Source organism: Carica papaya, chromosome 7 (genome assembly GCF_054855325.1).
Source record: "Carica papaya isolate Zhongbai chromosome 7, ASM5485532v1, whole genome shotgun sequence".
In the NCBI taxonomy this organism is placed as follows: domain Eukaryota; kingdom Viridiplantae; phylum Streptophyta; class Magnoliopsida; order Brassicales; family Caricaceae; genus Carica; species Carica papaya.
The window spans coordinates 2,973,506-2,996,271 of NC_142315.1; the positions used below are offsets into that span (position 1 = coordinate 2,973,506).

Genomic DNA, 22,766 nt, shown 5'->3' on the forward strand with positions numbered 1-22,766 from the left:
CCCGATTTTCGATTTTCTTTTCAAAAATACCCCTAGAATCTAAATTTTCACCTATTTTTCTCAAAATCATTTTCACTTAATTACCAAAAATAATTTTACCCAATTTTATCATTATTATTATTTTTATTTCTATTAAATTAAATTAAACATATAATTATTACAAAATAAATTAACTATTAAAATAAAATAAAATCCAAAAAAAAATTCCAATACAAAAAAAAAAATAGTTTTGGGGTGTTACAACTCTCCCCCCTTAAAGAAATTTGGTCCCCCAAATTTGCATCTTACTCTTGATCGAACAAATGGGGATACTGGACTCTAAAGTCTGATTCTAACTCCCAGTTAGCCTCCTTTGGCGTGTGGTTCTGCCATACGACCTTTACAAATGATATTTTCCGGTTGCGGAGTATCCTGCTCTTTCGATCCGTGATACCGACTGGTACTTCTTCATAAGATAAGTCCTCTTGGAGTGGAAGCGGTTCATGAGCCAAGACATGAGAGGAGTCCGGGTTGTACTTACGAAGCATGGATACGTGGAACACATTGTGGACCTTGGAGAGCTCTAGAGGCAGTGCTAGTCTGTAGGCAGCAGTACTAATTCTGTCTAAGATTTTAAAAGTTCCAATAAATCAGGAGTTCAGTTTTTCCCTCCTGCCGAACCTACTAATTTCCTTGAAAAGAGTGACCTTAAGGAACACTCAGTCGCCTTTCTCAAACGCTAGATCTCTCCTCCAGGTGTCTGCATCACTCTTCTGCCTACTCTGAGTCATCTGAATGTTCTTTCTGATTTTAACTATTTTAGACGTGGTCTCCTCTACTAACTCTAGGCCGAACAATCTTCTATCGCCCACTTCTTCCCAACAAATCGATGATATGCATGGGCGCCCATATAACGCCTCATATGGAGCCATGCCGATGCTCGCTTAGTAGCTGTTGTTGTAGGCAAACTCTATCAGGGGTAGATGGTCGTCCCAATGGCCCCCAAAGTCAAGGACACAAGCTCGGAGCATATCCTCAAGTGTGCGAATTGTCCTTTCTGATTGTCCATCAATCTGAGGATGGAAGGCAGTACTGAGAGACAGCTTTGTTCCCATGGCTTGCTGAAAGCTACTCCAAAACCGAGAAGTGAACCTGGGGTCCCTGTCGGATACCACTGTCACTGGAACTCCATGCAATCTGACTATTTCCCGGATATATATTCTTGCCAACTTGTCCAAGGGGTCGGTCATCCTGATGGCCAAGAAGTAGGAAGATTTAGTAAGCCGGTCAACAATTACCCAGATGGCGTCATGTCCTGAACGTGCCTTGAGTAATCTCGTCATGAAGTCCATGGTGATGTGTTCCCACTTCCACTCCGGGATCGATAAAGGCTGAAGTAGCCCACCTGGGCTCTGATGCTCTGTCTTGACCTGCTGACATACCAAGCATTTAGATACAAAGTCGGCTATGTCTCTCTTCATCCCATTCCACAAAAACGGGGGTCGCGTGCTTTGGTACATTTTGGTGCTTCCAGGATGCATGGCAAACTTCGAGCTGTGGGACTCTGTCAATTCACAGAAAAAGGTTGAGTGATAATTCATTGCTTTCGATGTTTCTTGAGAGTTTTGTGTAAGGAACGGGTCTGAGGAACGCTGCTCTGATACCAACTGTAACGATCCCAGAAATATTCAAAGGAAATAAATGATAATTAAAGTGCGGAAGTGAAATAAATGTTCAAGTTTTACATTCCTTACACAATAACTTAAAGTACCAATTAGTGTTCCGGAATTCACCCTTTTGAAAGAAATAAAAAGAAATAAGGAAATGAATGAAAAATAAAGAAAACTAGTCCACTAAGAATATCACACTATATCACCAACACATAAATGAATGTTGGTAGAAAATTAATACAACTAATGGAGCACTTAATTTAAACCAATATATTTATTAATAATAAAATCATTTACTATCTACTTACCGCAGCGAGATTTATAAAAGCAACCTATATAGACAAAAACATAGCACTTATCATGATTTCATATGCAATTGGTAACAGACACACATTATAAATCTATATTTAATAAATCAAACAACAACCTTTCATTTTATCAGCCTACTGGTATTCATAGGGGTTCATAGGGATGTCTCCGCTACGCGTGAACCCTTTCCTTCAACATTCTTAATTTAAGGTCGTCCCTATACCCCGTCCGGTATGAGGATGAAACGGGCCGTCACCATATCTCGTCCAGTATGAGCGCTAAATTATCAAGTCTCGATACCCTATCTGGTATGAGACAACGTTCATAGTAGGGTTCCCTATTGTACCTGGTCCCTCCACCATCTCCCAGAATATACAGTAAGGCTGTTGTTTTATCCATTCACTTAATCACACAATTTTTCTATTTTTCTTTAGTCTCCATTTTTCAAACCAACCGTAATCACATAAACAAACAAACATGCATCATAGAATGCAATCATATCTCGGTTTTCTAATTTAACAGTAGTCACGTAAGGCAGTAATATATGTATTCAAATCATAAAGTCGATAAGTCAGATATTATTATGCATTCAAAGCTATAAAATCGATCAATAAGGCATTATCATGCATTTAAACTATAAAAAAAACTCAACAAAATAACAGTAGATAATTTCTAGTTCTGGCTCCATTAGTAACCCGTTATTAATTATAAATATTTTTTAAGTTTCACGAAATACTATATTATTTAAAATTAAATTTCAATTCCATAATAGATGATAGGGTGAGGGATTCTTACTCAATTTGATGCCCAAAAGGCTAAACTATTGACTGCTCCCACTGGCGGTCCCCGAGTTCCCTGAGTTTTTCTTTGAGAATTAAAACGTGCTATAAGTACCTACAAATGTCCTAAACAAACCCTAAATCAGTCCTAGGGCCCATTTTCGCCAATTTTGGAATTCCGACACAGCGACTCCGCCTTGCTCTGGCATCGGCGGTCTGCCTTGGGTCGGCTATTTTCGGTCAATTTTGCATTAATACCTACGAGAAAACATGTTAAGGGATCTCGATTGGCCAAAAAAATATAAAAAATCGAAACTCACCGGCGATGGGGCTCTCCGGTGCAGCAACTCCTCCGGCTCACATTGTGGTTGGGTGTTTTGCTCTGGCTAATCTGTAGAGAAGGAAATAATAATCACAACTGTGAAAAAATTATGCAGAATAGGAATCGAGAAGGGCCTCATCGGAGGCATTTTGTGAAATTCTCTGCGGCAACGCCGCAGGGCTTTGCCCACGTTTTTTGACCAATCAGCCGGTTCTTTTGCTCCGATTTGGCCACAAATGTGTTTAAAATTGAATTCTTAGCAAATGGGAAAATTTTTACTTCTTTTGACAGTTGGAAAGGGATCCGGCGCAGTGGCAGGTGGTGGTGGTCTCCTTCCCGGCAGCGGAGTCTTCTTCTCCGGCGAGGGGGTCTGATGGCTAGAGTTAGGGTTTGGTGCAAATTGGGGTTATTTATATCCATCCGCACTTAATCTGGGCCGTCTATTGCGTTTGATCTGAACTGTTCGATCGCGATTAAATAGGGAGTGAATCTGGACCGTTCATCGCGATCCTATCTAGACCGTCTAATCGCGTTTAAATCTGATTGTCCGATCACGTTGGGGAGGGAACGCATCCAGGCTGTCCGTGTGCGCGGGAACGGACCTGGGGCTTTCGATCACGGGCATGCGGATCGCCTACGTGGCCTCTCGACGCGTCCTGATTCATTGGGCTTGCTGACTGGGCATCCGACGTGGCAAAACTTCTCTAAATTGCATTTTGACCCCCTGATTTTCGATTTTTCTTTCAAAAATACGCCTATAATCCAAACTTTCACCCATTTTCTCCAAAATTATTTTTAATTTCATCCTCCAAATTTATTTCATTTTTACTCCAAAATAAAATTTAAAAAATTAAAAATTTGCATTTAAATAAATTTATTTTACATTAAATTCAAACTTGGACATTACAAGGTATTAATTGTACTGTGTCATCCTCTCATAAGAGATTTTTGTTGATATTCTATTGTATGAAAATGATTGTATTTCACTAAATGATATTAGTGATGCAATAAAATCAAAATAGTTAAAAAAAAATCCACTCGTAACGTGTTATATATAAAAAATAAGATGAGGTATAACGTCAAAGTTCTATTACAAAATTAAACCATGCCTTTAAAACAAATTTACATGCATTCAAGTTGTCTGAGTATTCTTCACTGATTAGGTACTTATTTTTTATTTTTTTAATTTAAAATTTTTCACAGTGAATTTGGATGAGTTTCACTTACTCAGGAAGAATGTAATTGTATTAGTATCCATAAAGATAATCGATAAAGGTCTAAAGAAACTAAAAACACCTACGGAAGTGCAATTTTTGCAAAATGCTTTGGTTTTTAAAATTGCTGAAGACTTCATAGTAAAAATTTCTTAAGACTATTTTTATGTAAAATCTCTTGCTTATTATTTCTAATTATTTGTTTTATCACCCTTGTTTCCTTTACAGCTTACTTATTACCGGATGTTATTCGAATTTCAATTTTTTTGGATATGGATTCTTTTTAAAATTATTTTCATGTTTCTTTTCATACTTACAATCACTAATTTTATTTTGATCATTTTTAATAATTTTTTATTACATTTATTTTACGCTCCCCAAAATTTTCACACACATATTCATATAGACTTCCACTTTCACTTTCATTTATATTTTCGCTTTTATTTATAATTTTGTTTTTACTTATCATATAATGTCATTGTACGATATCGTTTCGACAGTACCATTATGGACATAAACACTAAACACATATCGAAAAACATGTCTCAAAAAGTAACATTTGGTAGGTGAACGTAATGCTAATCACTTCCCCATTCACGTCTAGTCTGGAAATATATATCATTCACCTACAAAATAGGGTTCAAAATACTTCTCGCTGAATTTTGGTCACACTCTCTTTCTCTGATAAATGACTAAACAAACTTTCATGTCCTCATCGACACATCTTTATTTCTTTTTCTTTCTTTTGCAAATTACTTTAGGCTCTTCATTAAGTATTTTATTATAAAGTTGAATTTCTTCCTTTTGTTCTAATTGTTTAAGTTGGTACATTTCCATTATTGTGTTTCTTCGTTACAATCTTTATTTTGATTTGAAATTTAGGCCCTTAAAATGAGTTCCTATTATTTATATCATTAGTCCCATTTACAGTCAAAATTTTATCTTTGTCACTATTACCTTTTATTTTCCAACTTATTTATTTTCTTTGTAATAATACTTCTCATTTACCTTGAAAAAATCATTATTTATGCCTTATCTTGGGTTATACTCATACTCGATTTTAATTACTCTGCTTGCCTTATTATTTTTTTCACTTGTGTTATGTTTTTACACCTCTTCTCATTTTCTTCCTACCCAAAATCCATTTATTATTATTAGTTATCTTTATTTATTATGTTCATTCCTTACTTCTTTATAATAATTATTTCCTTCACAATTTTTTTTTTTAAAAAAAAAAAAGGTCCTAACTTTAAATCACCTTTCGATTTCTTATGAGTTTCCCTTTTTACATAAATTCATAATTTTCATATATATGTATGTATATATATACACGTATCTCTACCAATTATTTTATTTCATTATCCCTACAATTATGCTTAATTCCAATTATACGATTTTGTCCAAAAACCAAAATTCTACTTATCTTTCTTAAAATTTGATTTATGAATACCCTGATGAGTGTGTGTGTGTGTGTATATATATATATATATGTACATATAATTTTTTCCCTTAGTTCTTACCTTCCTTCAAACACCTCTATACATTCATCAAGCAAAAATCATTTAACCCACAATTGAGAAGGGAAATCAAAGCATAAACTAAAGCCAAACCGTCAAAAAACCATTAAACAGAAAAGTTTTCACAACTGTCCCTGCACGTTTAACCGCAAGAGCATTGTGCATTCACAACTAGCACCTGCATAGAACAAAAAAATCTTAGAAAACTCGAAACCCAGTTAGTATTTTGTGACAGAAGTTGAAAAAAAAATATCTAGAAAAGCAATACCCAAACATTCTTACCTCAGCCGTAGTTGGGTTTCATCACGGGTTGGCGACTAAAATCATCAAAATCCTTCACATAAACAGGACCCTCGACCTACACTGCAACTCTTGCAGTTTTGGCCAGTGTTGGGACCTGGCTTTTCAAGAGTTTTCCCAATTGAATCGTTTTGGTTCTTGCCGATCTCTCGGTTCCTACATGTTCTCTTATATTCATCTTATGGTACCATGCATTTTGTTTCCTTAAAACTACTCACGAATTTCTCGAAATATCAGTTTTGAATGCCTTGGTTGAAATATGCGAAACCAGAGGGGGGAGCTTATGTACTTTGGTTGTGGAAGCGCCTGAACCGTTTGATTTCATGCAACAGACATTGGCCGTTGGATGCGTCTTCATTAAGGGTAACATCGTCCTTTCGATCCTGCATTTAAATCCTGACCGTTAGATCTCTTCTCTGTGTGATCTGGGTCGTTGGTTTTGTCGCATCTCTGCTTTACGCCGTGTGATTTTAGGCTGTTCGATCCTTTCACCGGACGATCGTGGCCGTTCGTTATCTTGGTCGTTCGATCTTCCTCATCTTGTAATGTAGACCGTATGATTCCGTGTTTATGGGTTATAGTCGACTGTTGATCTTCTTTTGTGGTAGATCTCAGCCGTTCACTTTTGTCTCTCCTTTGCCTGCTTGGCCATATGGTCGAGCCCAGTTGGTTCTTGGACAACTCACATGCTAAGGTGTTCCATCTTTTAATAATTCCAAATTTTCCCCTCTTTTGTAATTTTTCTTCATTTTAGTCCTTATTGATTTTTATTTAAATTTTTAAATTTTCAGGTTTTATCCTTTTCCTTTGTCTCCTATACAACACTTATCGACATATTTTCGACATCATATTTCACCGGTTCAATTTGAAAACATACATTTATTATGTAGAAACATTTATGAAACTTTATATTAAAAGAATACAAATAAAATGTAAGTTTAACATCTCGATATATAAGCTCTAATATTCGGATGGATACGGGTGATTAATAAACTTAACACCTTAATAAACAAATTATAGTATTTGAATTAATATAAATAATAAATAATTCTAACACCTTGATAGACAAATTGTAATTTTAAAAAAAAATAAGTAAAAAATAAGATTAATATATAAGTTACAATATTTAGAGAAACACAAGTGATAGATGATCTTAACACCTTAGTAGATAAACTATAGTGGTCTGAAAAAGACAAGTAATAAAGTGAGTTTCATCTTTAAATTTTTTAATTTAAAAAAAATGGTTGAAATATTAAAATATATTTAAAGTATTTATAAATATTTAATTTTCTTTTAAAAGTATTTTTTTATTCAAAATTTTTTATAAATTTAAAAAAAAAAATGACAAAATTTTCGCTTTCTGTTAATTTTCTCTAATAATGTCTTTCATTGCTAACAAAATACATAACATAGAGAAGTCAAGTCGCGGTTTTATTAAAGTTGTTGACATGGTAGCCACATGGATGTTGACATGGCCGCCATGTCAAATTTTTTATTTTGAATTTTTCTAATTGAAAAATTATTGATGGTGAAAGGATAAACATGAATCCCCTCAATATATATTGCATGTCAACATCTAAAACTATGTGAGATAAGACTACATTTTTAGATTCTTGATGTGGTACCCATTAATTTCTTTCTAATAATCTATCTTTAACCTAATAATTTTTTATTTCAATTATTTATTATTAATTCTTATAATTAAAAAAGTACTTAATTTTTTATAATTCAAAAATTACTTTAAAATATCTAAAATATTAAATAAAATAAAATAACAAAATAGTGACGATTGTCTAATTTATTTTTTAATTAAATATTCATTCTGCGATATCTCTATCATATGAGCGTCTCAATGCTAATTTATGTTTATCTATTTGATAAAGAATTATACTTTTCATTTAAATTTTAATTAATTATTTTTTTGTGGTATCATTGAAGTAAAGTTTATGTCCACAAAATTGATAGAAAATAATAGACCTTTTAAAATTTTTAGAAAAAAAAAATAATTAAAACATTAAAATTTCTTCTAAATTATTCAAAAACATTCAATTTTTTCTCCAAAGTACTGCTTCGTCGAGAGTTCCTCATGAACTTCAAAGAACGTGATAAAATTTTTCTCTCCGCTAATTTTCTTTAATAATATTTGTCGTTGCTAATAAAGTACGTGACATGGAGAAATAATTTCACGGGTTTTTAAAATTTGTTGATATGGTGGCCATAAGGATACCAACATGGCCGTCACGTTAAATTCTTTTACCCATTTTTACTCGATCCCATATGATAATTTTTTTTAACTACGCTTTCTTCGTGTTCGCAAGTAACAACATCCGCTAATTGTTCTCATACGAATATTTGCTAATTATACTTCTTATGGTAAAATATGATGTATCTTTTAATCTAATTTACTTAAATCAGTTAATTTTATTTATATTTTTAATATTAAATCTAATAAATATGTTAAAAATATATAATTAAGATGACGTAAAAATAATTGTAAATTTAACGATACAAATTTTTAGCAAATCAATAATTATAATATAAAATTATTTTTATTAATAAATAAAATTGCTTGAATATCAAATTATTTTCTCCATTTATAACATTTATATATAAACCCAATTAACTTTAAGTTATATTTTTTAGATAATTAATAAACATAATAAAACAATACATATGGTTAAATGGTGTATTTTTTAAAAAATAAATAAATATTTAAATATTCTAACTTATGTTTTTGTAAACGATCGGAAAATAAAAATAAAATAATAAATAATTACATATATACTAACAGTTTTTCGTAAAAATAAATAAATAAAGTGAAGTTAAAGAGCAAGGAGCCCTCGTCGTTTCATGTGTACTTTCGTACCGTATCGTGTGGATAAAGATTAACGAATCTAGCCTTGTTTTATTATTTGCAAATCCGTATTAATTTATTATTAACTTTCTCGAGACGTAAAAAACTACCAATTAATAATATGCATATTATATTATATTAAAGCCTGAACTTGTACGTAATTATTTATCTTTAATTGACCCACAATGTTATTCATTTATTTATTTATCCTTAAATTTTCCACCAGTTTCATTCGTGCTTGTTATTATCTAACGCTTCTTGCCTCTCCAAGTTCTTCTGTGTTTGTGGAAGAAGCACGTATAGAAACCAACTATTTTTGGGTCTTTTCTGTTGATTTGATTTGATTTTGGTTTTAACATTATATATATATATATATATGGCTTCAGTTTTGCTGCTGGTGGCGGTGTTTGTGCTTGATCTGATTGCTTTTGCTCTTGCTGTTGCTGCTGAACAGAGGAGGAGCACTGTGTGTTTTCTTTCTTTTCTTCTATATCTCAATTTCTTTCTGTTTTGCTTGAGTAGCATCTGTTACTTACTAATCTTGGTAAAGTTGTCTCTGTAGATGATTTGCTATAGCTGTTTTTGCTTTCTGGGTTTCTGCGATTTATTTGGTTTAGCTTGGTTCGGTGTTCCTTTCTTTCTTTTGTCTCTACAGGAGGATCTGCTGTGAGTTTTAACCCAAGATTTAGGTGGAATACGATAGTTTGTAGTTGCTAAATAGGGTTTTGATCTCTTCTCTAAAAGTTGTAGTAGTGATGATGTGAAATCTAATCTGTCTGCTGTTGAAGTTATTTGCCGAAATTGCTTCTTAGATCTGGCTATGGACTGTCTCAAGCCTTAACCCAAGAGAAGGTTACTTCTTATTTTGTTTAGGAATAATGAACTATGCTGGTATTCAGGTCTTACCCTGTTATTCAAATGGATTCTTGTGGAGCTAATAGGGTTTTAGCTAGTAAAAAATAAGTGGGTGTTTGGTATTGTTCATAGAAATGAGTTTAAATCCCTCTAAATTCCTTTTTTTAAAAATAAACCGTTAAGTGTTTAGGTAAAATGTTTATTTTAAGAATTAACTGTTGTTTTTTTATTAAAAAAATAATAATAAAACTATACATGTATTAAAAATATTTTATTTCTTCTATTGTAGAGTATATAGCACAATCTGCCTCTAGGAACTGTAGTTGAATCCTTCGTGAGTTTCCATTTTCTATTATGAAAGAAGTTGTAATAACCATTTAGATTCAGGGTATGAATAGAAATCAGATTCAGGCACAATTCTGGTGCATGTCGCACATTTTTTCAAAGTCAGCGTGTAACTAACATTTGTTTGCACGCAAATAATATGAATACCTACCAAAATTCTCATCTTCACTCTGCCAAAATTCTCTGTTTTGTACACGGTAAAGATATTCCTCTTGGGTGTAGAATGGTAAGGTACTGGTGAATCAACAACCTACATAATATTAGGATCAGTAATATGTCTATAATTCTCAATAGTTATCAAGAGGTTAATTGACTAAATTAGTTTCATTCCATCGTTATCCTCAGTTGCATTGAGAAATTCTTGTCAGTTGCATTCAGTGTGTTATGGAAACTCACTGTTTGGCAAAATATGTTTGGCACATGTAAAAAGCAGACGAGAAACAATGAAGAGAGTAACCTTGCCAGATATTTGGTCACCGTTTTGACTGATTTTACCTACCTTTTTTTAAGGCCATGATGAATTAGTTGCAGTTCATTTGAGTTAACAATTTCTCAGATAAGAAATAGGAAGAATTTTACTTTCTGATGTTTCCTGGAAATAATTTGTTTAAATCGTCGGATCCTCTTTCAAATTTTCAGTCGAGACCATCTTCAAATTGGTCTTGAGTTCAAGCTATCTCGTAGTTTCTAGGATTCATTGTAGACGACAGCGACAAGATCAATGAGATATGATCAGAACACTTCTCAGAATTTTTGAATTATTAATATGGTTAACAAATACCTTTATGGAACTGAACACCTAAAGTATAAGACTAGAAGAGTGTAGACATCTCCAATCCTAGGTGAAAGCAGTGATAGGTCACGCTCATTTTCCGGTATTTTCCTTTGCTTTTCCGGGTTCAATCATTCATTTGCCATTTTTCTTTTTTCGGCAGGCCCAAATTGCAAATGATGGAAAGCAAAGCTTTTGTGTCTATGATAAGGACATTGCAACTGGCTTAGGTGTAGGATCATTTCTACTTCTTATGGCAAGTCAAATCCTTATAATGATAGCAAGTCGATGTTTATGCTGCGGAAGGGCTTTGACACCTAGCGGATCTAGAGCTTGCGCAATTGTCCTGTTTATCACCTCTTGGTATGTGATTTCTCAAATCATTTATGAATTATGTAAAGAATTTTCTTTCTAGCAGTTTATTTCAAGAATGAAACCCTGCAATTCGAATGCTAGGTTGAAACAATGTGTAGTTTCTAATACTGTCATCTCATATCCCTTGAATTATCTATATCAGGGTTTTCTTCTTCATTGCTGAGGTATGCTTGTTGGCTGGATCTGTACGCAATGCATACCATACCAAATTCCGTTCCCAATTAAGTAATCCACCATCATGCGAGATACTGAGGAAGGGAGTTTTTGGAGCAGGAGCTGCCTTTGTGGTCTTGACAGGCATAGTCTCCGAGCTGTACTATGTCAGCTATTCGAAGGCCAAAGACACTCATGCTCCTCGAGATCCCGGGGTGCGAATGGGAAACCTATAGCTGATTTCATATGGAAGTAGTTAGGAATATTCTAATCTATGATTCATATGTGACACATTCTGGGTATGGAGACAATTTTAGATTTCATAGTACATATGAGCTTTGTATATGTTGATTTTGAGACAAGAAGTTTAATTGGGTGATGTTTTGTTTTGTAATCCACTTTTAGTGGATGGTAGAGTTTGAATATGAATTATGAACATGTTATTTGGTTCAGCATCTAAAGAAAAGTTCTACAATTCGTTTTATTTTTTGTTTTTCAAAATGAACCCTAGATTCTTAGAAAAGAAAATAGCAGGGTAACTGGGTGTATGTGTGGGTGTATATATATATATAAGGAGTGTAACAATGGAACCCAACACTTGGTCCTTGAACAAGATGTTCTTGATTGGTTACTCCTACAACCTCCTCTGTGAACAGAGTTTAATGAAGTCTCAATCTCACATTGATTACTTACCCATTAAAAATTAAGACCCACCCACCTCTTAAAAGGCTTAAATAAATATGAAAAAAAAAAATTTAAATATCTAATTCAGATAATGACAAGTATTTTATTATTGAATTAATTTTGAGTTTGAGTCTAATTTCTTACTTTATCTAAAAAAATCTAATATAATTTGAAATAAATTATTTAATAATACCCAAAAAAAACTCTAATTTTACTAAATAATTTACCAATTTATTAAAGTTTAAAAATTTAAAAAAAAAAAATTGGGTATTCAAATATCTTTATGAATTAAAATCCTATAAATTAAACAGTTATTGCTTATTAAAAAATAATTTTAAAAAATGAATAATTAAGTACATGTATTTTGTTATTACTTACCTTATTATATATATTAAGAAACAAATTAGTTATAAACAGCAAATAAAGAATCTCAAATAATTAACTGTCTAATTAGAATGAATGATATATATATATATATATATATATATTTATAAACACACACACGTGTATGAATGCTATATATATATATATATATATGTATGTATCTATGCACTGGGGAAGCTGAAAGGATAAGTAACATATAAACAGAAGGTATAGAAAAGTGGCCCCAAGATGCACATGTTCTGTAAGGAATAGATTGGGGAATGTAGACAAAGCACAATGGAATAAAAAATTCTTCAGTGCATGCCCAGAGAGAATTAGAGCCACCAGTCAAGAAACTCTAAACTATACCAACTATAATAATTAACTCTCAACTGCTCACATCACACTACACATACACACACACACACATATATATATATATATATATGTATACACACACACACACACACATGTATAAAATATAAAATTATTCAAACCCAATTAAAAAAAGAAGAGAAAAGCTCAAGCTTTACAACAAGAATGCATGTGTCAAGAGTAAGAAAAGCTAGAGTAAGGAGATTCTTAACAAGTGGTCCTGAATTACAAAACCCATGTATTAATATCATTCAGACACCCAATATATGCATACATATATATATATATATAATGCACATATCTACAAGAATCTTCAATCACATCTTGATCTGGGTTTTAGACCCAGCCTAGCTGTAGTTGACCCCTCTTCACCTCTTGTGTCAAAATTAAACTCTTCACATCATGAATATATATATAAAATATTATATGTATATATAATATATCCTTATCAAATACGTACACCCACCAAAATTCCATCAAAATCCATATTGTATTATCAAATCCTTTTACCTACCTTACATAACATTCACAAGATATTCTTCAATTAGGAACTCAGAGTACATAAATTGTACACCTTGAAATCTTAACATGTCTCACTATTATAACAGTTAATACAGGTTGAGAAACTATATATACATTAGATCATATAAAAACTATATTATTGTCAACCTGATCAAAACTGCATACCATATAAATTAATTAAGATTAGAAACTCATGATCTAAATCACCCATCAAACTTAACCATATATGTATATATATTTTCATGCAACTCCAAAAAAATTCAAAGAAAATGGAAGTAAATGATCATTCATTCAAAATCTATATTATATATTCATGGTTTGATATCAGAATCATCCCAAGGTATGTTGAGATCATGAGTTGAGACGAAGGTATCAATGTCATCCCAGTTCCAGTAGTTCCCGATCTCCATGCTTGCTGTAGCAGATTGAGATTGCCATGACTGAGCTAAAACCGTTGTGGTGGGCATGAGCATACTGGTGATGGTTGGAACGACGTCGTTTCCTTTCGTCTGTTCATCTCCAGTAGTGAGATTATAGAGAGTAGAGGAGTGAAGAGAAGTGGAAACTGAAGATGGGTTGGTTTCAAAAGAGCTGGAACTTGAACTTGAAAAGGGAAAGTGAAGAGCTTGATGATGATGATGATGATGATGATGATGATGAGCATTAAGAGGAGAAAGTGTTAAAGAATTCGAACTACTACCAACAAACATAGTTGAATTCTGTAATGGAGATTTTGCAGGTTGAATCATCCTTCTGTAAAGCATATCGGACAAGGTTTTCTGATCATTAAACCCCAAATTAGGTAGCTCTTGATTCCGAATTCCCATATAACCAAGCTTGTTACTGATTTTTCCATTTGTCGCCGTTGAAACGGTGTCGTTTGATGTTTTCAGACGCTTGTTTTTCCGGCCACCGCCGACGGGAACATTACGTAAAGTGCCGCCTTTAGTCCAGTGCCGTTTACAAGTCTTGCAGAAATGCCTAGGCTGTGACTTGTTATAATTATTATAGTAACAAAACTTGGTGTTAGTCGAATCACACCTTGGACACTTCAATGGCGACTCTGCAACTTTCTGCTGATTATTATTACTTTGATTGTTTTGTGGGTGTTGTCTCTTTAAAGATGAAGATGCCTTTGGGAACTCCGAGGTTGTCGTTGCTTGCAACAAAGTCTGGTTCCAATCAAGCCCGTGATCATCACTAGAAACTTGCTTAGAACTCAAACCCATTTCTCCGATCAGATCAAAATCAAAGCTTTAATCTTTAATCTGTATGATCAAATCAAGAAAAGCAATTAGCTACCCTTTGGATCGGTGAGCAGTAGGAGAGATTGATGTGAAGAAGAGCAAGAGAATGAGATTGTTGATTATGATGATCAAAGGGTTTGAGGGTTTGAATTTGATTAGAGAAAGGAAATGGGTAGGAAGGTGATGAGAAGTGAGCATGTCTCTTTTAACTCTCTCTCTCTCTCTATATCTATATATCTATATGTCTATATACCCCTCTGTAAATGTATAATTATATAGAGATGGGAATTAATGATTTTTGTATTAGAAGATGAAGGTTAATTACTTGAAGAGCTTTGATTGGTAGAAGAAGGAAATAATAATGGAGCATGCTGTTGTATCTTCACACGGTTTTATAAGAAAAGAGATAGAGATGAGGAGGAGAAGTTGCTTAACCCCAAAGGTGAAAGATGGGTTCGTGACACGTGGCGATCACTACGCCGTTCATAGTGCTCCTGACTATGTCTTGTGAACAAGACGTACATATATATAAATAATTATATATAGCGGTATAAAAAATTAATTAATTAATTAATTAATTAAACTGACCTATATTTTTAATATATTTAAATATTTAACCATAAGTATATGTAATAATAATAATAATAATAATAACGTTATGCAAATTTTGTAATGCCTTGAACTTGTATATTTATTTGACAGTTCGCCTCTTGATTTGGTTGTTCTTTAAATAATTTTTTCTTTTACAAATTTATACATTTCAATAATATTAATAGCTATTTAATACATATTAATTTAATTAATAAATTAAATAATTCATACGTTCATATTTTTTTAAAAAAATTATAAATTTAAATTAAACTTAAATAATATTTTTTATTGTGTTATGATCCATATTTTTGTACAACTTATTTACGAATGTCGTATAAATTTTTATCAAAGAAAATTTAATTAATAAGTTTAGAAGCTATTTATTAATATAAATAACAAATTAACTCAATTTTATGAGTTTAATTTTCTTGAATAATTAGAAGTATATATTGTATCACTTCACACCCATAGCATAATCAAAAATTTAATTGAAAATCTAATATAACTTAGTCCTATATTTTTAAATTAAATTTTAGCCACCATGATTATGTTAGAACTTAAATGATAAAATTAATTAATTTTTTATTATTTAGAGATAATAATTAGAAACAAGATTATATTATGTTAAATATTTTCAACATGATCGATACAGTAAAAAATAATCAATTTCAATCATGACCTTTTATATTATGGAGATTTGCATTATAACTTAAACAGTTTAGTTAATTAATTCTTATTTGATTAAAAGTTAATTAATTATTTACACCACTACTAAACTTAATTCAGAAGTTGATATAGGTGGGCATAGCTTCCTATATATGGCAAGGAGCATCATATGTGTGTGTGTGTGTGTGTGTGTGTGTGTGCGTACGTATATCTACACATATACATACATACATACATATATATATATATAAATATAATTGGCACAAAGAATGAAAGTACACCTAGTAGCTGGGGTCCCAAGTTGGGTCATCCTGTTTTTGTAGGTTGTTTTTTTGGGGCTAAATGGCTTGTGTGTGTTGAGAGAGAAAAGAGAGTGGGACCATGTGGGGCCCCCAACCTGTAGAATTATAAGACAGCTGGCAGCATGTGATTAGTGGGTTGCTAATGTAAGTATATGTGGGTGATAATCCTATGGGCCTATGCACATGTGATTACATGTTAGGAGTTGGGTTGCTTGTGATCCATGCACGTGTGGTTTGCCCATGTGTGTTTTCTCTTTATTTCTAGACTACATACCATTGTTTTCATTTCTAATTTTGCATTATACACATTATAATCTCAAATATCATCCCCACAATACTAATTAAACGAAAATCCAAAGTTATCAAATCAACGATACTCTTATTAGAATTGGACTAAATATTTTATCATAATCGACGATTTTAAGTTTTATATTACAGTCTTTAGTTATTAATTGTGTTTTACATTGATTTATTAAATTATTTTACATCTTTTTTATGCGATAAATTTAAACCTAATAATACTTTTACCATGAAGTTTTAGAACAAGGAGCCATTGTTTTGTTAGTAAGAGGATAATGATCCCTTCGCCTGGTTTCATTTGAGATATTTTTTGGGGCATGTGCATGGATGAGGAAAATGACACAGAAGTGAGGTTAGCATGTCATTGATGTACTGTTGAAGGTTAAGGATGCATAATTGAACTTAGGCTACATGAGATAAGTACGACGAATATTTGGGTAAGAAGAATTTATTTTGATAAGTTATGAAGTCTTTAATTGGCTTTAATCCAATAGGTGAACAGATAGATAAGGAAAGAATTATTCGATAGTGTTGAAGATGAGTCTTCCGATAAAGACGGGTGAGAGGACAAAAATAAAAATTGGTAAAAGGATGATAAAGAAAATAAATATCTTCAATATAGGAGTAAACTAATAAAGATATTATTCCTAAAGCTAAAACTACAACAATAAGTCAATGTTTGAACTAGTAAATAAAGGCTAAGAATTGGTCTATTTACATGTCTTAAAGAGAAAAAAAAAATTTGGTAAAATGAATGCGGCCAATAATACATATGTGCATCTATGTGGCATGTTGAGGGATAAGGAGTGTAAAACCATGGGGGTTTATAAGGATGTCCCCACAACGCGTGAACTCTTTCCTTTAACATTTTCAATTAACATGTCGTCCCCATACCTTATCTGGTATGAGCACCAAATTACAAAACATCAATACCTCGTCCGCTATGAGGGTGAAACGGACCGTCCCCATACCCTATCCGGTATGAGCGTCAAATTACCAAACTTCGATATCTCGTCCGATATAAGGCAACGTTTACGATAGGGTTCCCTATGTACCTGATCCGTCCACCACCTCTCAGGATATCTAATAAAGATGTTGTTTCGTCCATCCACTTAATCACACAATATTCCATTTAGCTTTAATATCCAGTTTTTCAATTCAACAGTAATCACATAAAACAAACATAACATGCATCAGGGAATGCAATCACATCTCAGTTTTTCAATTTAACAGTAGTCACATAATGTAGCAATACATGCATTTAAAACCATAAAATCGATCAATTAGATATTATCATGTATTCAAACTATAAAATAAATCAACATAAATCAATAGAGAATAATTTTCAGTTCTCGCTCCATTAATAACCCGTAATTAATTATAGATATTTTTCTAAATTGCACAAAATACCGTATTATTGTTAATTAGACTTCAATTTCATAACAGAGAATAAGGTGAGAAATTCTTACTCAAATTGATATCCGAAAAGCTAAACTTGTTGATTGTGTCTACTGGCGGTCCCCGGATTTTTTGAAATTTTTTTTCAGAGATTAAAACGCGCTACATTACCTACAAATATATCAAAAATCCAAAATCGGTGTGAGGACCTCTTTTTGGCCAATTCTGAAATTCTGGCACGTCGGCTCCGCGGTACTTCGATGACGGTGACAACGGCGGTTTGCCTTGGGTCAGCTGTTTTCGGCCTTTTTCAGCTGAATTCGGCTGATTTTTGCATCAATTTCTGTAAGAAAACACGTTAAGGGGCCTCGGTTGACTCAAAAAAATAAAAAAACTGAAACTCACCGGCAGCGAGGTTCTCCGGTGCAGTAGCTCCGCCAGCTCACCTTTGTAATTGGGTGTTTTACTTCGGTCAACCTGTAGAGAAGAAAAGGGTGGTTAAAATGGTGAAAGAATTATGTAGAACGTGAATTGGAAAGGGCCTCATCGGATGCGTTTTTTAAAATTTTTCGTGGCTGCGCTGCAGTGCTTTACCTACGATTTTCAGCCAATCCACCGATCACCGATCTTTTTCTTCTGATTCGGCCATGGAGATGTTTAAAATTAAATTCTGAGCAAAAAAAAAATTTATCTCTTTTGGCAGTCGGAAGTGTCTCCGGCGTAGCGGTGGGTGGCGACGGCTCTCCTTCCTGGCGGCTGGGTCTTCTTCTCCGGTGAGGGTGTCTGACGGATAGGGTCAAGGTTTGGTGTGAAGAGGGTTATTTGTATCCATCTCCTTTTAATAAGGGTCGTCCATCGCGTTTGATATGGATTGTTCATCACGATCTGATCTAAACCGTCCGATCGCGTTTAAATTTGGTTATCCGATCGCGTTTGAGGAGAGAACGCATCTGGGTCATTTGTACGCGCGAAAGTAAATCTGAACTGTCCGATCGCAGGCACGCGGATCGTCCGCATGGCACCGCGTCAGCGTCCATTACCACGCGACGCATTCTGGTTCGTCGAGGCTGCTGACTGGGCATCCTACGTTGTACAACTTTTTAAAATTATATTTTGACCCCCAGTTCCCGATTTTTTTAAAAAAAATACTCCCAAAACCCAAGTTTTCACCCTTTTTTTTTTTCAAAATTGTTTTCAATTTCATCATCCTTCTATTTTCCTTCATTTTTATATTAAATTAAATTTTAAAAAATTTAAAAATTATATTTATAAATTAATTTAAATTACTATTAAATAAATTTGGGTATTATAGTTTCCTTCATGGCACTGTATCTAATATCAAAAGCAAGTCACTTAATTGTTGATTGCTTATTGCACTGTATTTATGTTCTTTAAGAGTTTGACCTCTTTTTGGCCAATTTCAGAATTCCATTAGCATATTATAAAACTAATATTCTTATCAAGAATTAGACTATAAAAAATTATTTATTTTCCATCATCATAATATGCGAAAACAATTCCATTAGCAAAATGCATTAGTCGTTCATAATTTTTTTTTTTTTTTAAAATCCTTAATAGACTTCAAAATTAAGTTCATAACTCTCAAAAATTTTAAGAAAACCTCTTTTTAACTTTAAAACTATCCATAACTTGTGATTAGTAATCAATTCAGTAGACAATACAAGTTTTTTGAATAAATTTATATATTTATTAATTTTGTGATACACATATATCAATTATAATAAAATAAAAATACTCCATCGATAAGGATTTATATATATATATATATATATATATAAGAATAGAATCCAACTTAAACTCACTTATAAAGAAAATATATATATATATATATATGTATCAATCATTCATTATTAATCAAAATTTGAGTGATTTATGAGTTTAGGTTAAAGAAAATAATTAAGGGTGAATATCAAATGAAGAAATTTATGTCAAACACACATGCATATATACATATAATTTTAATTATATACGTGATGGATGTGAAAGAATATAGATTTGATCAATGTAACTTATTAAGTTATATATAGTGGTGTATTATTATTTAAATTTGAAGTAACAAATATTGTTGGATAGGATGGTCCACCCATGTCAAATTAGTAGTCACATAGTAGTCACCGCCCATGAGAGATATTTGTTTCTTTTGCCAAAAAAAATGGCAAAACGTTGAAGTATGAAATCCAAGTCATTCACTCACTTTCTGCTCCACATAAAATCAACACACAATACTCACTCCATTTTCCAATTTGACATAGACATCCTAGCCACCCCCTCTCCCCTCCCCTCCCTTTTCTCCATCCCTCCATATATATATATATAGATACATACACACACATACATATATATACTTATTTATCTTCGTGTACGTATAGCCTAAAACATTATATTAGTATTTAAAGTTTTAATATTTGTTACTATTTCATTATTTTAAGTTATTTTTAAAAGTTATCTTCATGACAAGCTAACTATTTTAGATTTTTTCCAATAAAAAATAAAAATAAATTGAATATTTAAAATAAATAAAAATTACCAAAAATTAAGTCGTAAAAAATATATATATTATAATTAAATTGCAAGAAACACCAAATTTTAAACTAATTATATATATATATATATAATCCACTTAATAAGGAAATATTGTCAGACCTAATGGGTTCACGGGACTATTATTCTTGTCTCCACCTCTATATATGGCACAAATTTTGTAAATAATAAATTTCCATTTATAAAACAAACAGGTAAATAAAGAGAAAATAAAATTTAAATTTATATATTGATTAAAAGTGATATATATATATATAAAATGGTGTATTCTTGTATATCATTACTTTAACAAAATATATATATATATATATATAAGAAATAATAATGAATTAAACCAAAATATGTTAATTACAATTAGAATTTATTATATTATGGGACTTAATTTTTACCCTTACATATATATTTTCCATAACTTTTAATCTTTTCATTAAGAAAACAAGTCTACCATTGCAAGAAGGTGGACATATATGTATGTGTGTGTGTGTGTGTGTGTGTATAGATCCGTCTAGCAAATTAGTTTTCATTATCACAAAATATATTTTATAATAGACGCCAACCCAATTTAGTGTATGTGTGCGTGCGTGTGTATATACATACATATAACAATTATAATGGTTTTCAGATGGAAATTATGAGTCAAAATTTCGAGACACATAATTGCAGAGTACTTGATCATCAACATGTGCTACTCAAGAATTAAATGGGGAACCTAAAATGAGTACATTACGACAAAAAGGTAAAGTTGAAGCTTCGGAAATTTTCTCATCACTTCATTTGGTGCATGCATAGTAAACTATATATAATTATTATATTACAAAGATACTTACATATATATATATATATATATAAATATATGTAATATAGGAGATTACACTTGAGTGGTATCAGTACTATGCTCGATATCTGTTTGATTTTAATTTATTTACCATTTTAGAAGAAAATAAAGATATGTTTTGTTATTCATCTTTCACTAGATGCTATTGTTAGACATTGTTTCTGTACTTGACATATTCTTATATATATGTGTATATGTATGTATGTATGTATACTGTATCTTGGCATGCTTTTCAAAATATTATGAGTATAACAATATGATTGTGTTGTATTTAAGGAAAAAATTATTTTTCAATACTAAGTATAGTTATACGTGCATAATTATATGTATATTATATGATCTCCTCAAAAAGATTATATCTATTGTATGTATATATCTTACATTTCAAAAGAATAATAATAATAACAAGACCATATCTTTTGTAGAGATAATAACCACCAATAACTTAAAAGAGTTTAAACACACTTTTATATCTCAAAAATACACTTTATCAACATCTATATTTTGACCACCAACAACCCTATCGATACACACACATATACACGCACACACATATACACACACACATACATACATACATACATATATACATACACACACACACACACAACAATGAGATGATTTTCATTAAAAAAAATATATATTAAATAAATAGAGAAGGAAACTTGGTGAATCATCAAATATAGGAATCCTTGGAAGCTGTTCGGCTCCCATGCACTTAATATTTAATCGTTAAATATCAAATCTTAAGACACTGGATTAATTTATTAGACTCTAACTAACTTAACAACATACATATATATATATATATATGGTGATATAAAAAATTTAACAATATATATATATGTTAATATAAACTATATATTAAGCAGAATTAAGTTTAATTCTAAATACTAATATAATAATTTACTTTAAGTTCTACCTTAAACCATATACTATTAAATTACTCAAGACAATTAAATCTTAATTAATTGGAAGAGAGTGTATCTTGGTCGGCTGGTTAGGTAGGTAAAGTATGATAGGTGCAGGGTGCGTTTTCCACACTTTCAAAACGACACCGCAGAATGTCTGTGTGGGCTTAATTTATTACAACTACTAGAGATAGCGACTAACCCAGCCACCTTTAACATTATTATATAATATATTTTTTTTTTAATTAGTTAATTTAAGTTAATTATTAATTATTTTTAATAATTAAAAATTCTTAATAATTAGGTATCATTTTTAATAACACAGAAGTCTAACTTGTCCACCTGAGAAATTAAAAAGCAAAATGCATCATCACCCAACATAATTATTACTTTATAAATATGTTGATATAATTATTAATAATATAAGTTTGTCAATATTATTATAATTATTTCATATTAATCAAATCATAAAGATGCATGCACGTCAATATTACTGGGTGGCGCTAACAGCTTCTCTTATACTGTAAATTATAAAAATTAAATTAAGTAAAAAGCTTAATTATACA

General features: G+C 31.8%; 2 protein-coding genes across 2 annotated transcripts; one reads left to right on the plus strand and one right to left on the minus strand.

Annotated features, from left to right (window-relative positions):
• Nucleotides 1–9,153: 9,153 nt before the first annotated feature.
• Nucleotides 9,154–11,928, plus strand: LOC148252886 (1,3-beta-glucan synthase component (DUF1218)). The gene is made up of 3 exons (XM_088208069.1): nucleotides 9,154–9,410; nucleotides 11,080–11,279; nucleotides 11,434–11,928. Exons 1-3 carry the CDS (start codon nucleotides 9,321–9,323, stop codon nucleotides 11,678–11,680), a joined length of 537 nt encoding a protein of 178 aa, XP_088064195.1. The 5' UTR covers nucleotides 9,154–9,320; the 3' UTR covers nucleotides 11,681–11,928.
• A 1,409-nt stretch (nucleotides 11,929–13,337) lies between these two features.
• Nucleotides 13,338–14,998, minus strand: LOC110813138 (uncharacterized). Its single transcript, XM_022040166.2, has one exon. It carries the CDS (start codon nucleotides 14,615–14,617, stop codon nucleotides 13,700–13,702), a length of 918 nt encoding a protein of 305 aa, XP_021895858.1. The 5' UTR covers nucleotides 14,618–14,998; the 3' UTR covers nucleotides 13,338–13,699.
• Nucleotides 14,999–22,766: the final 7,768 nt, after the last annotated feature.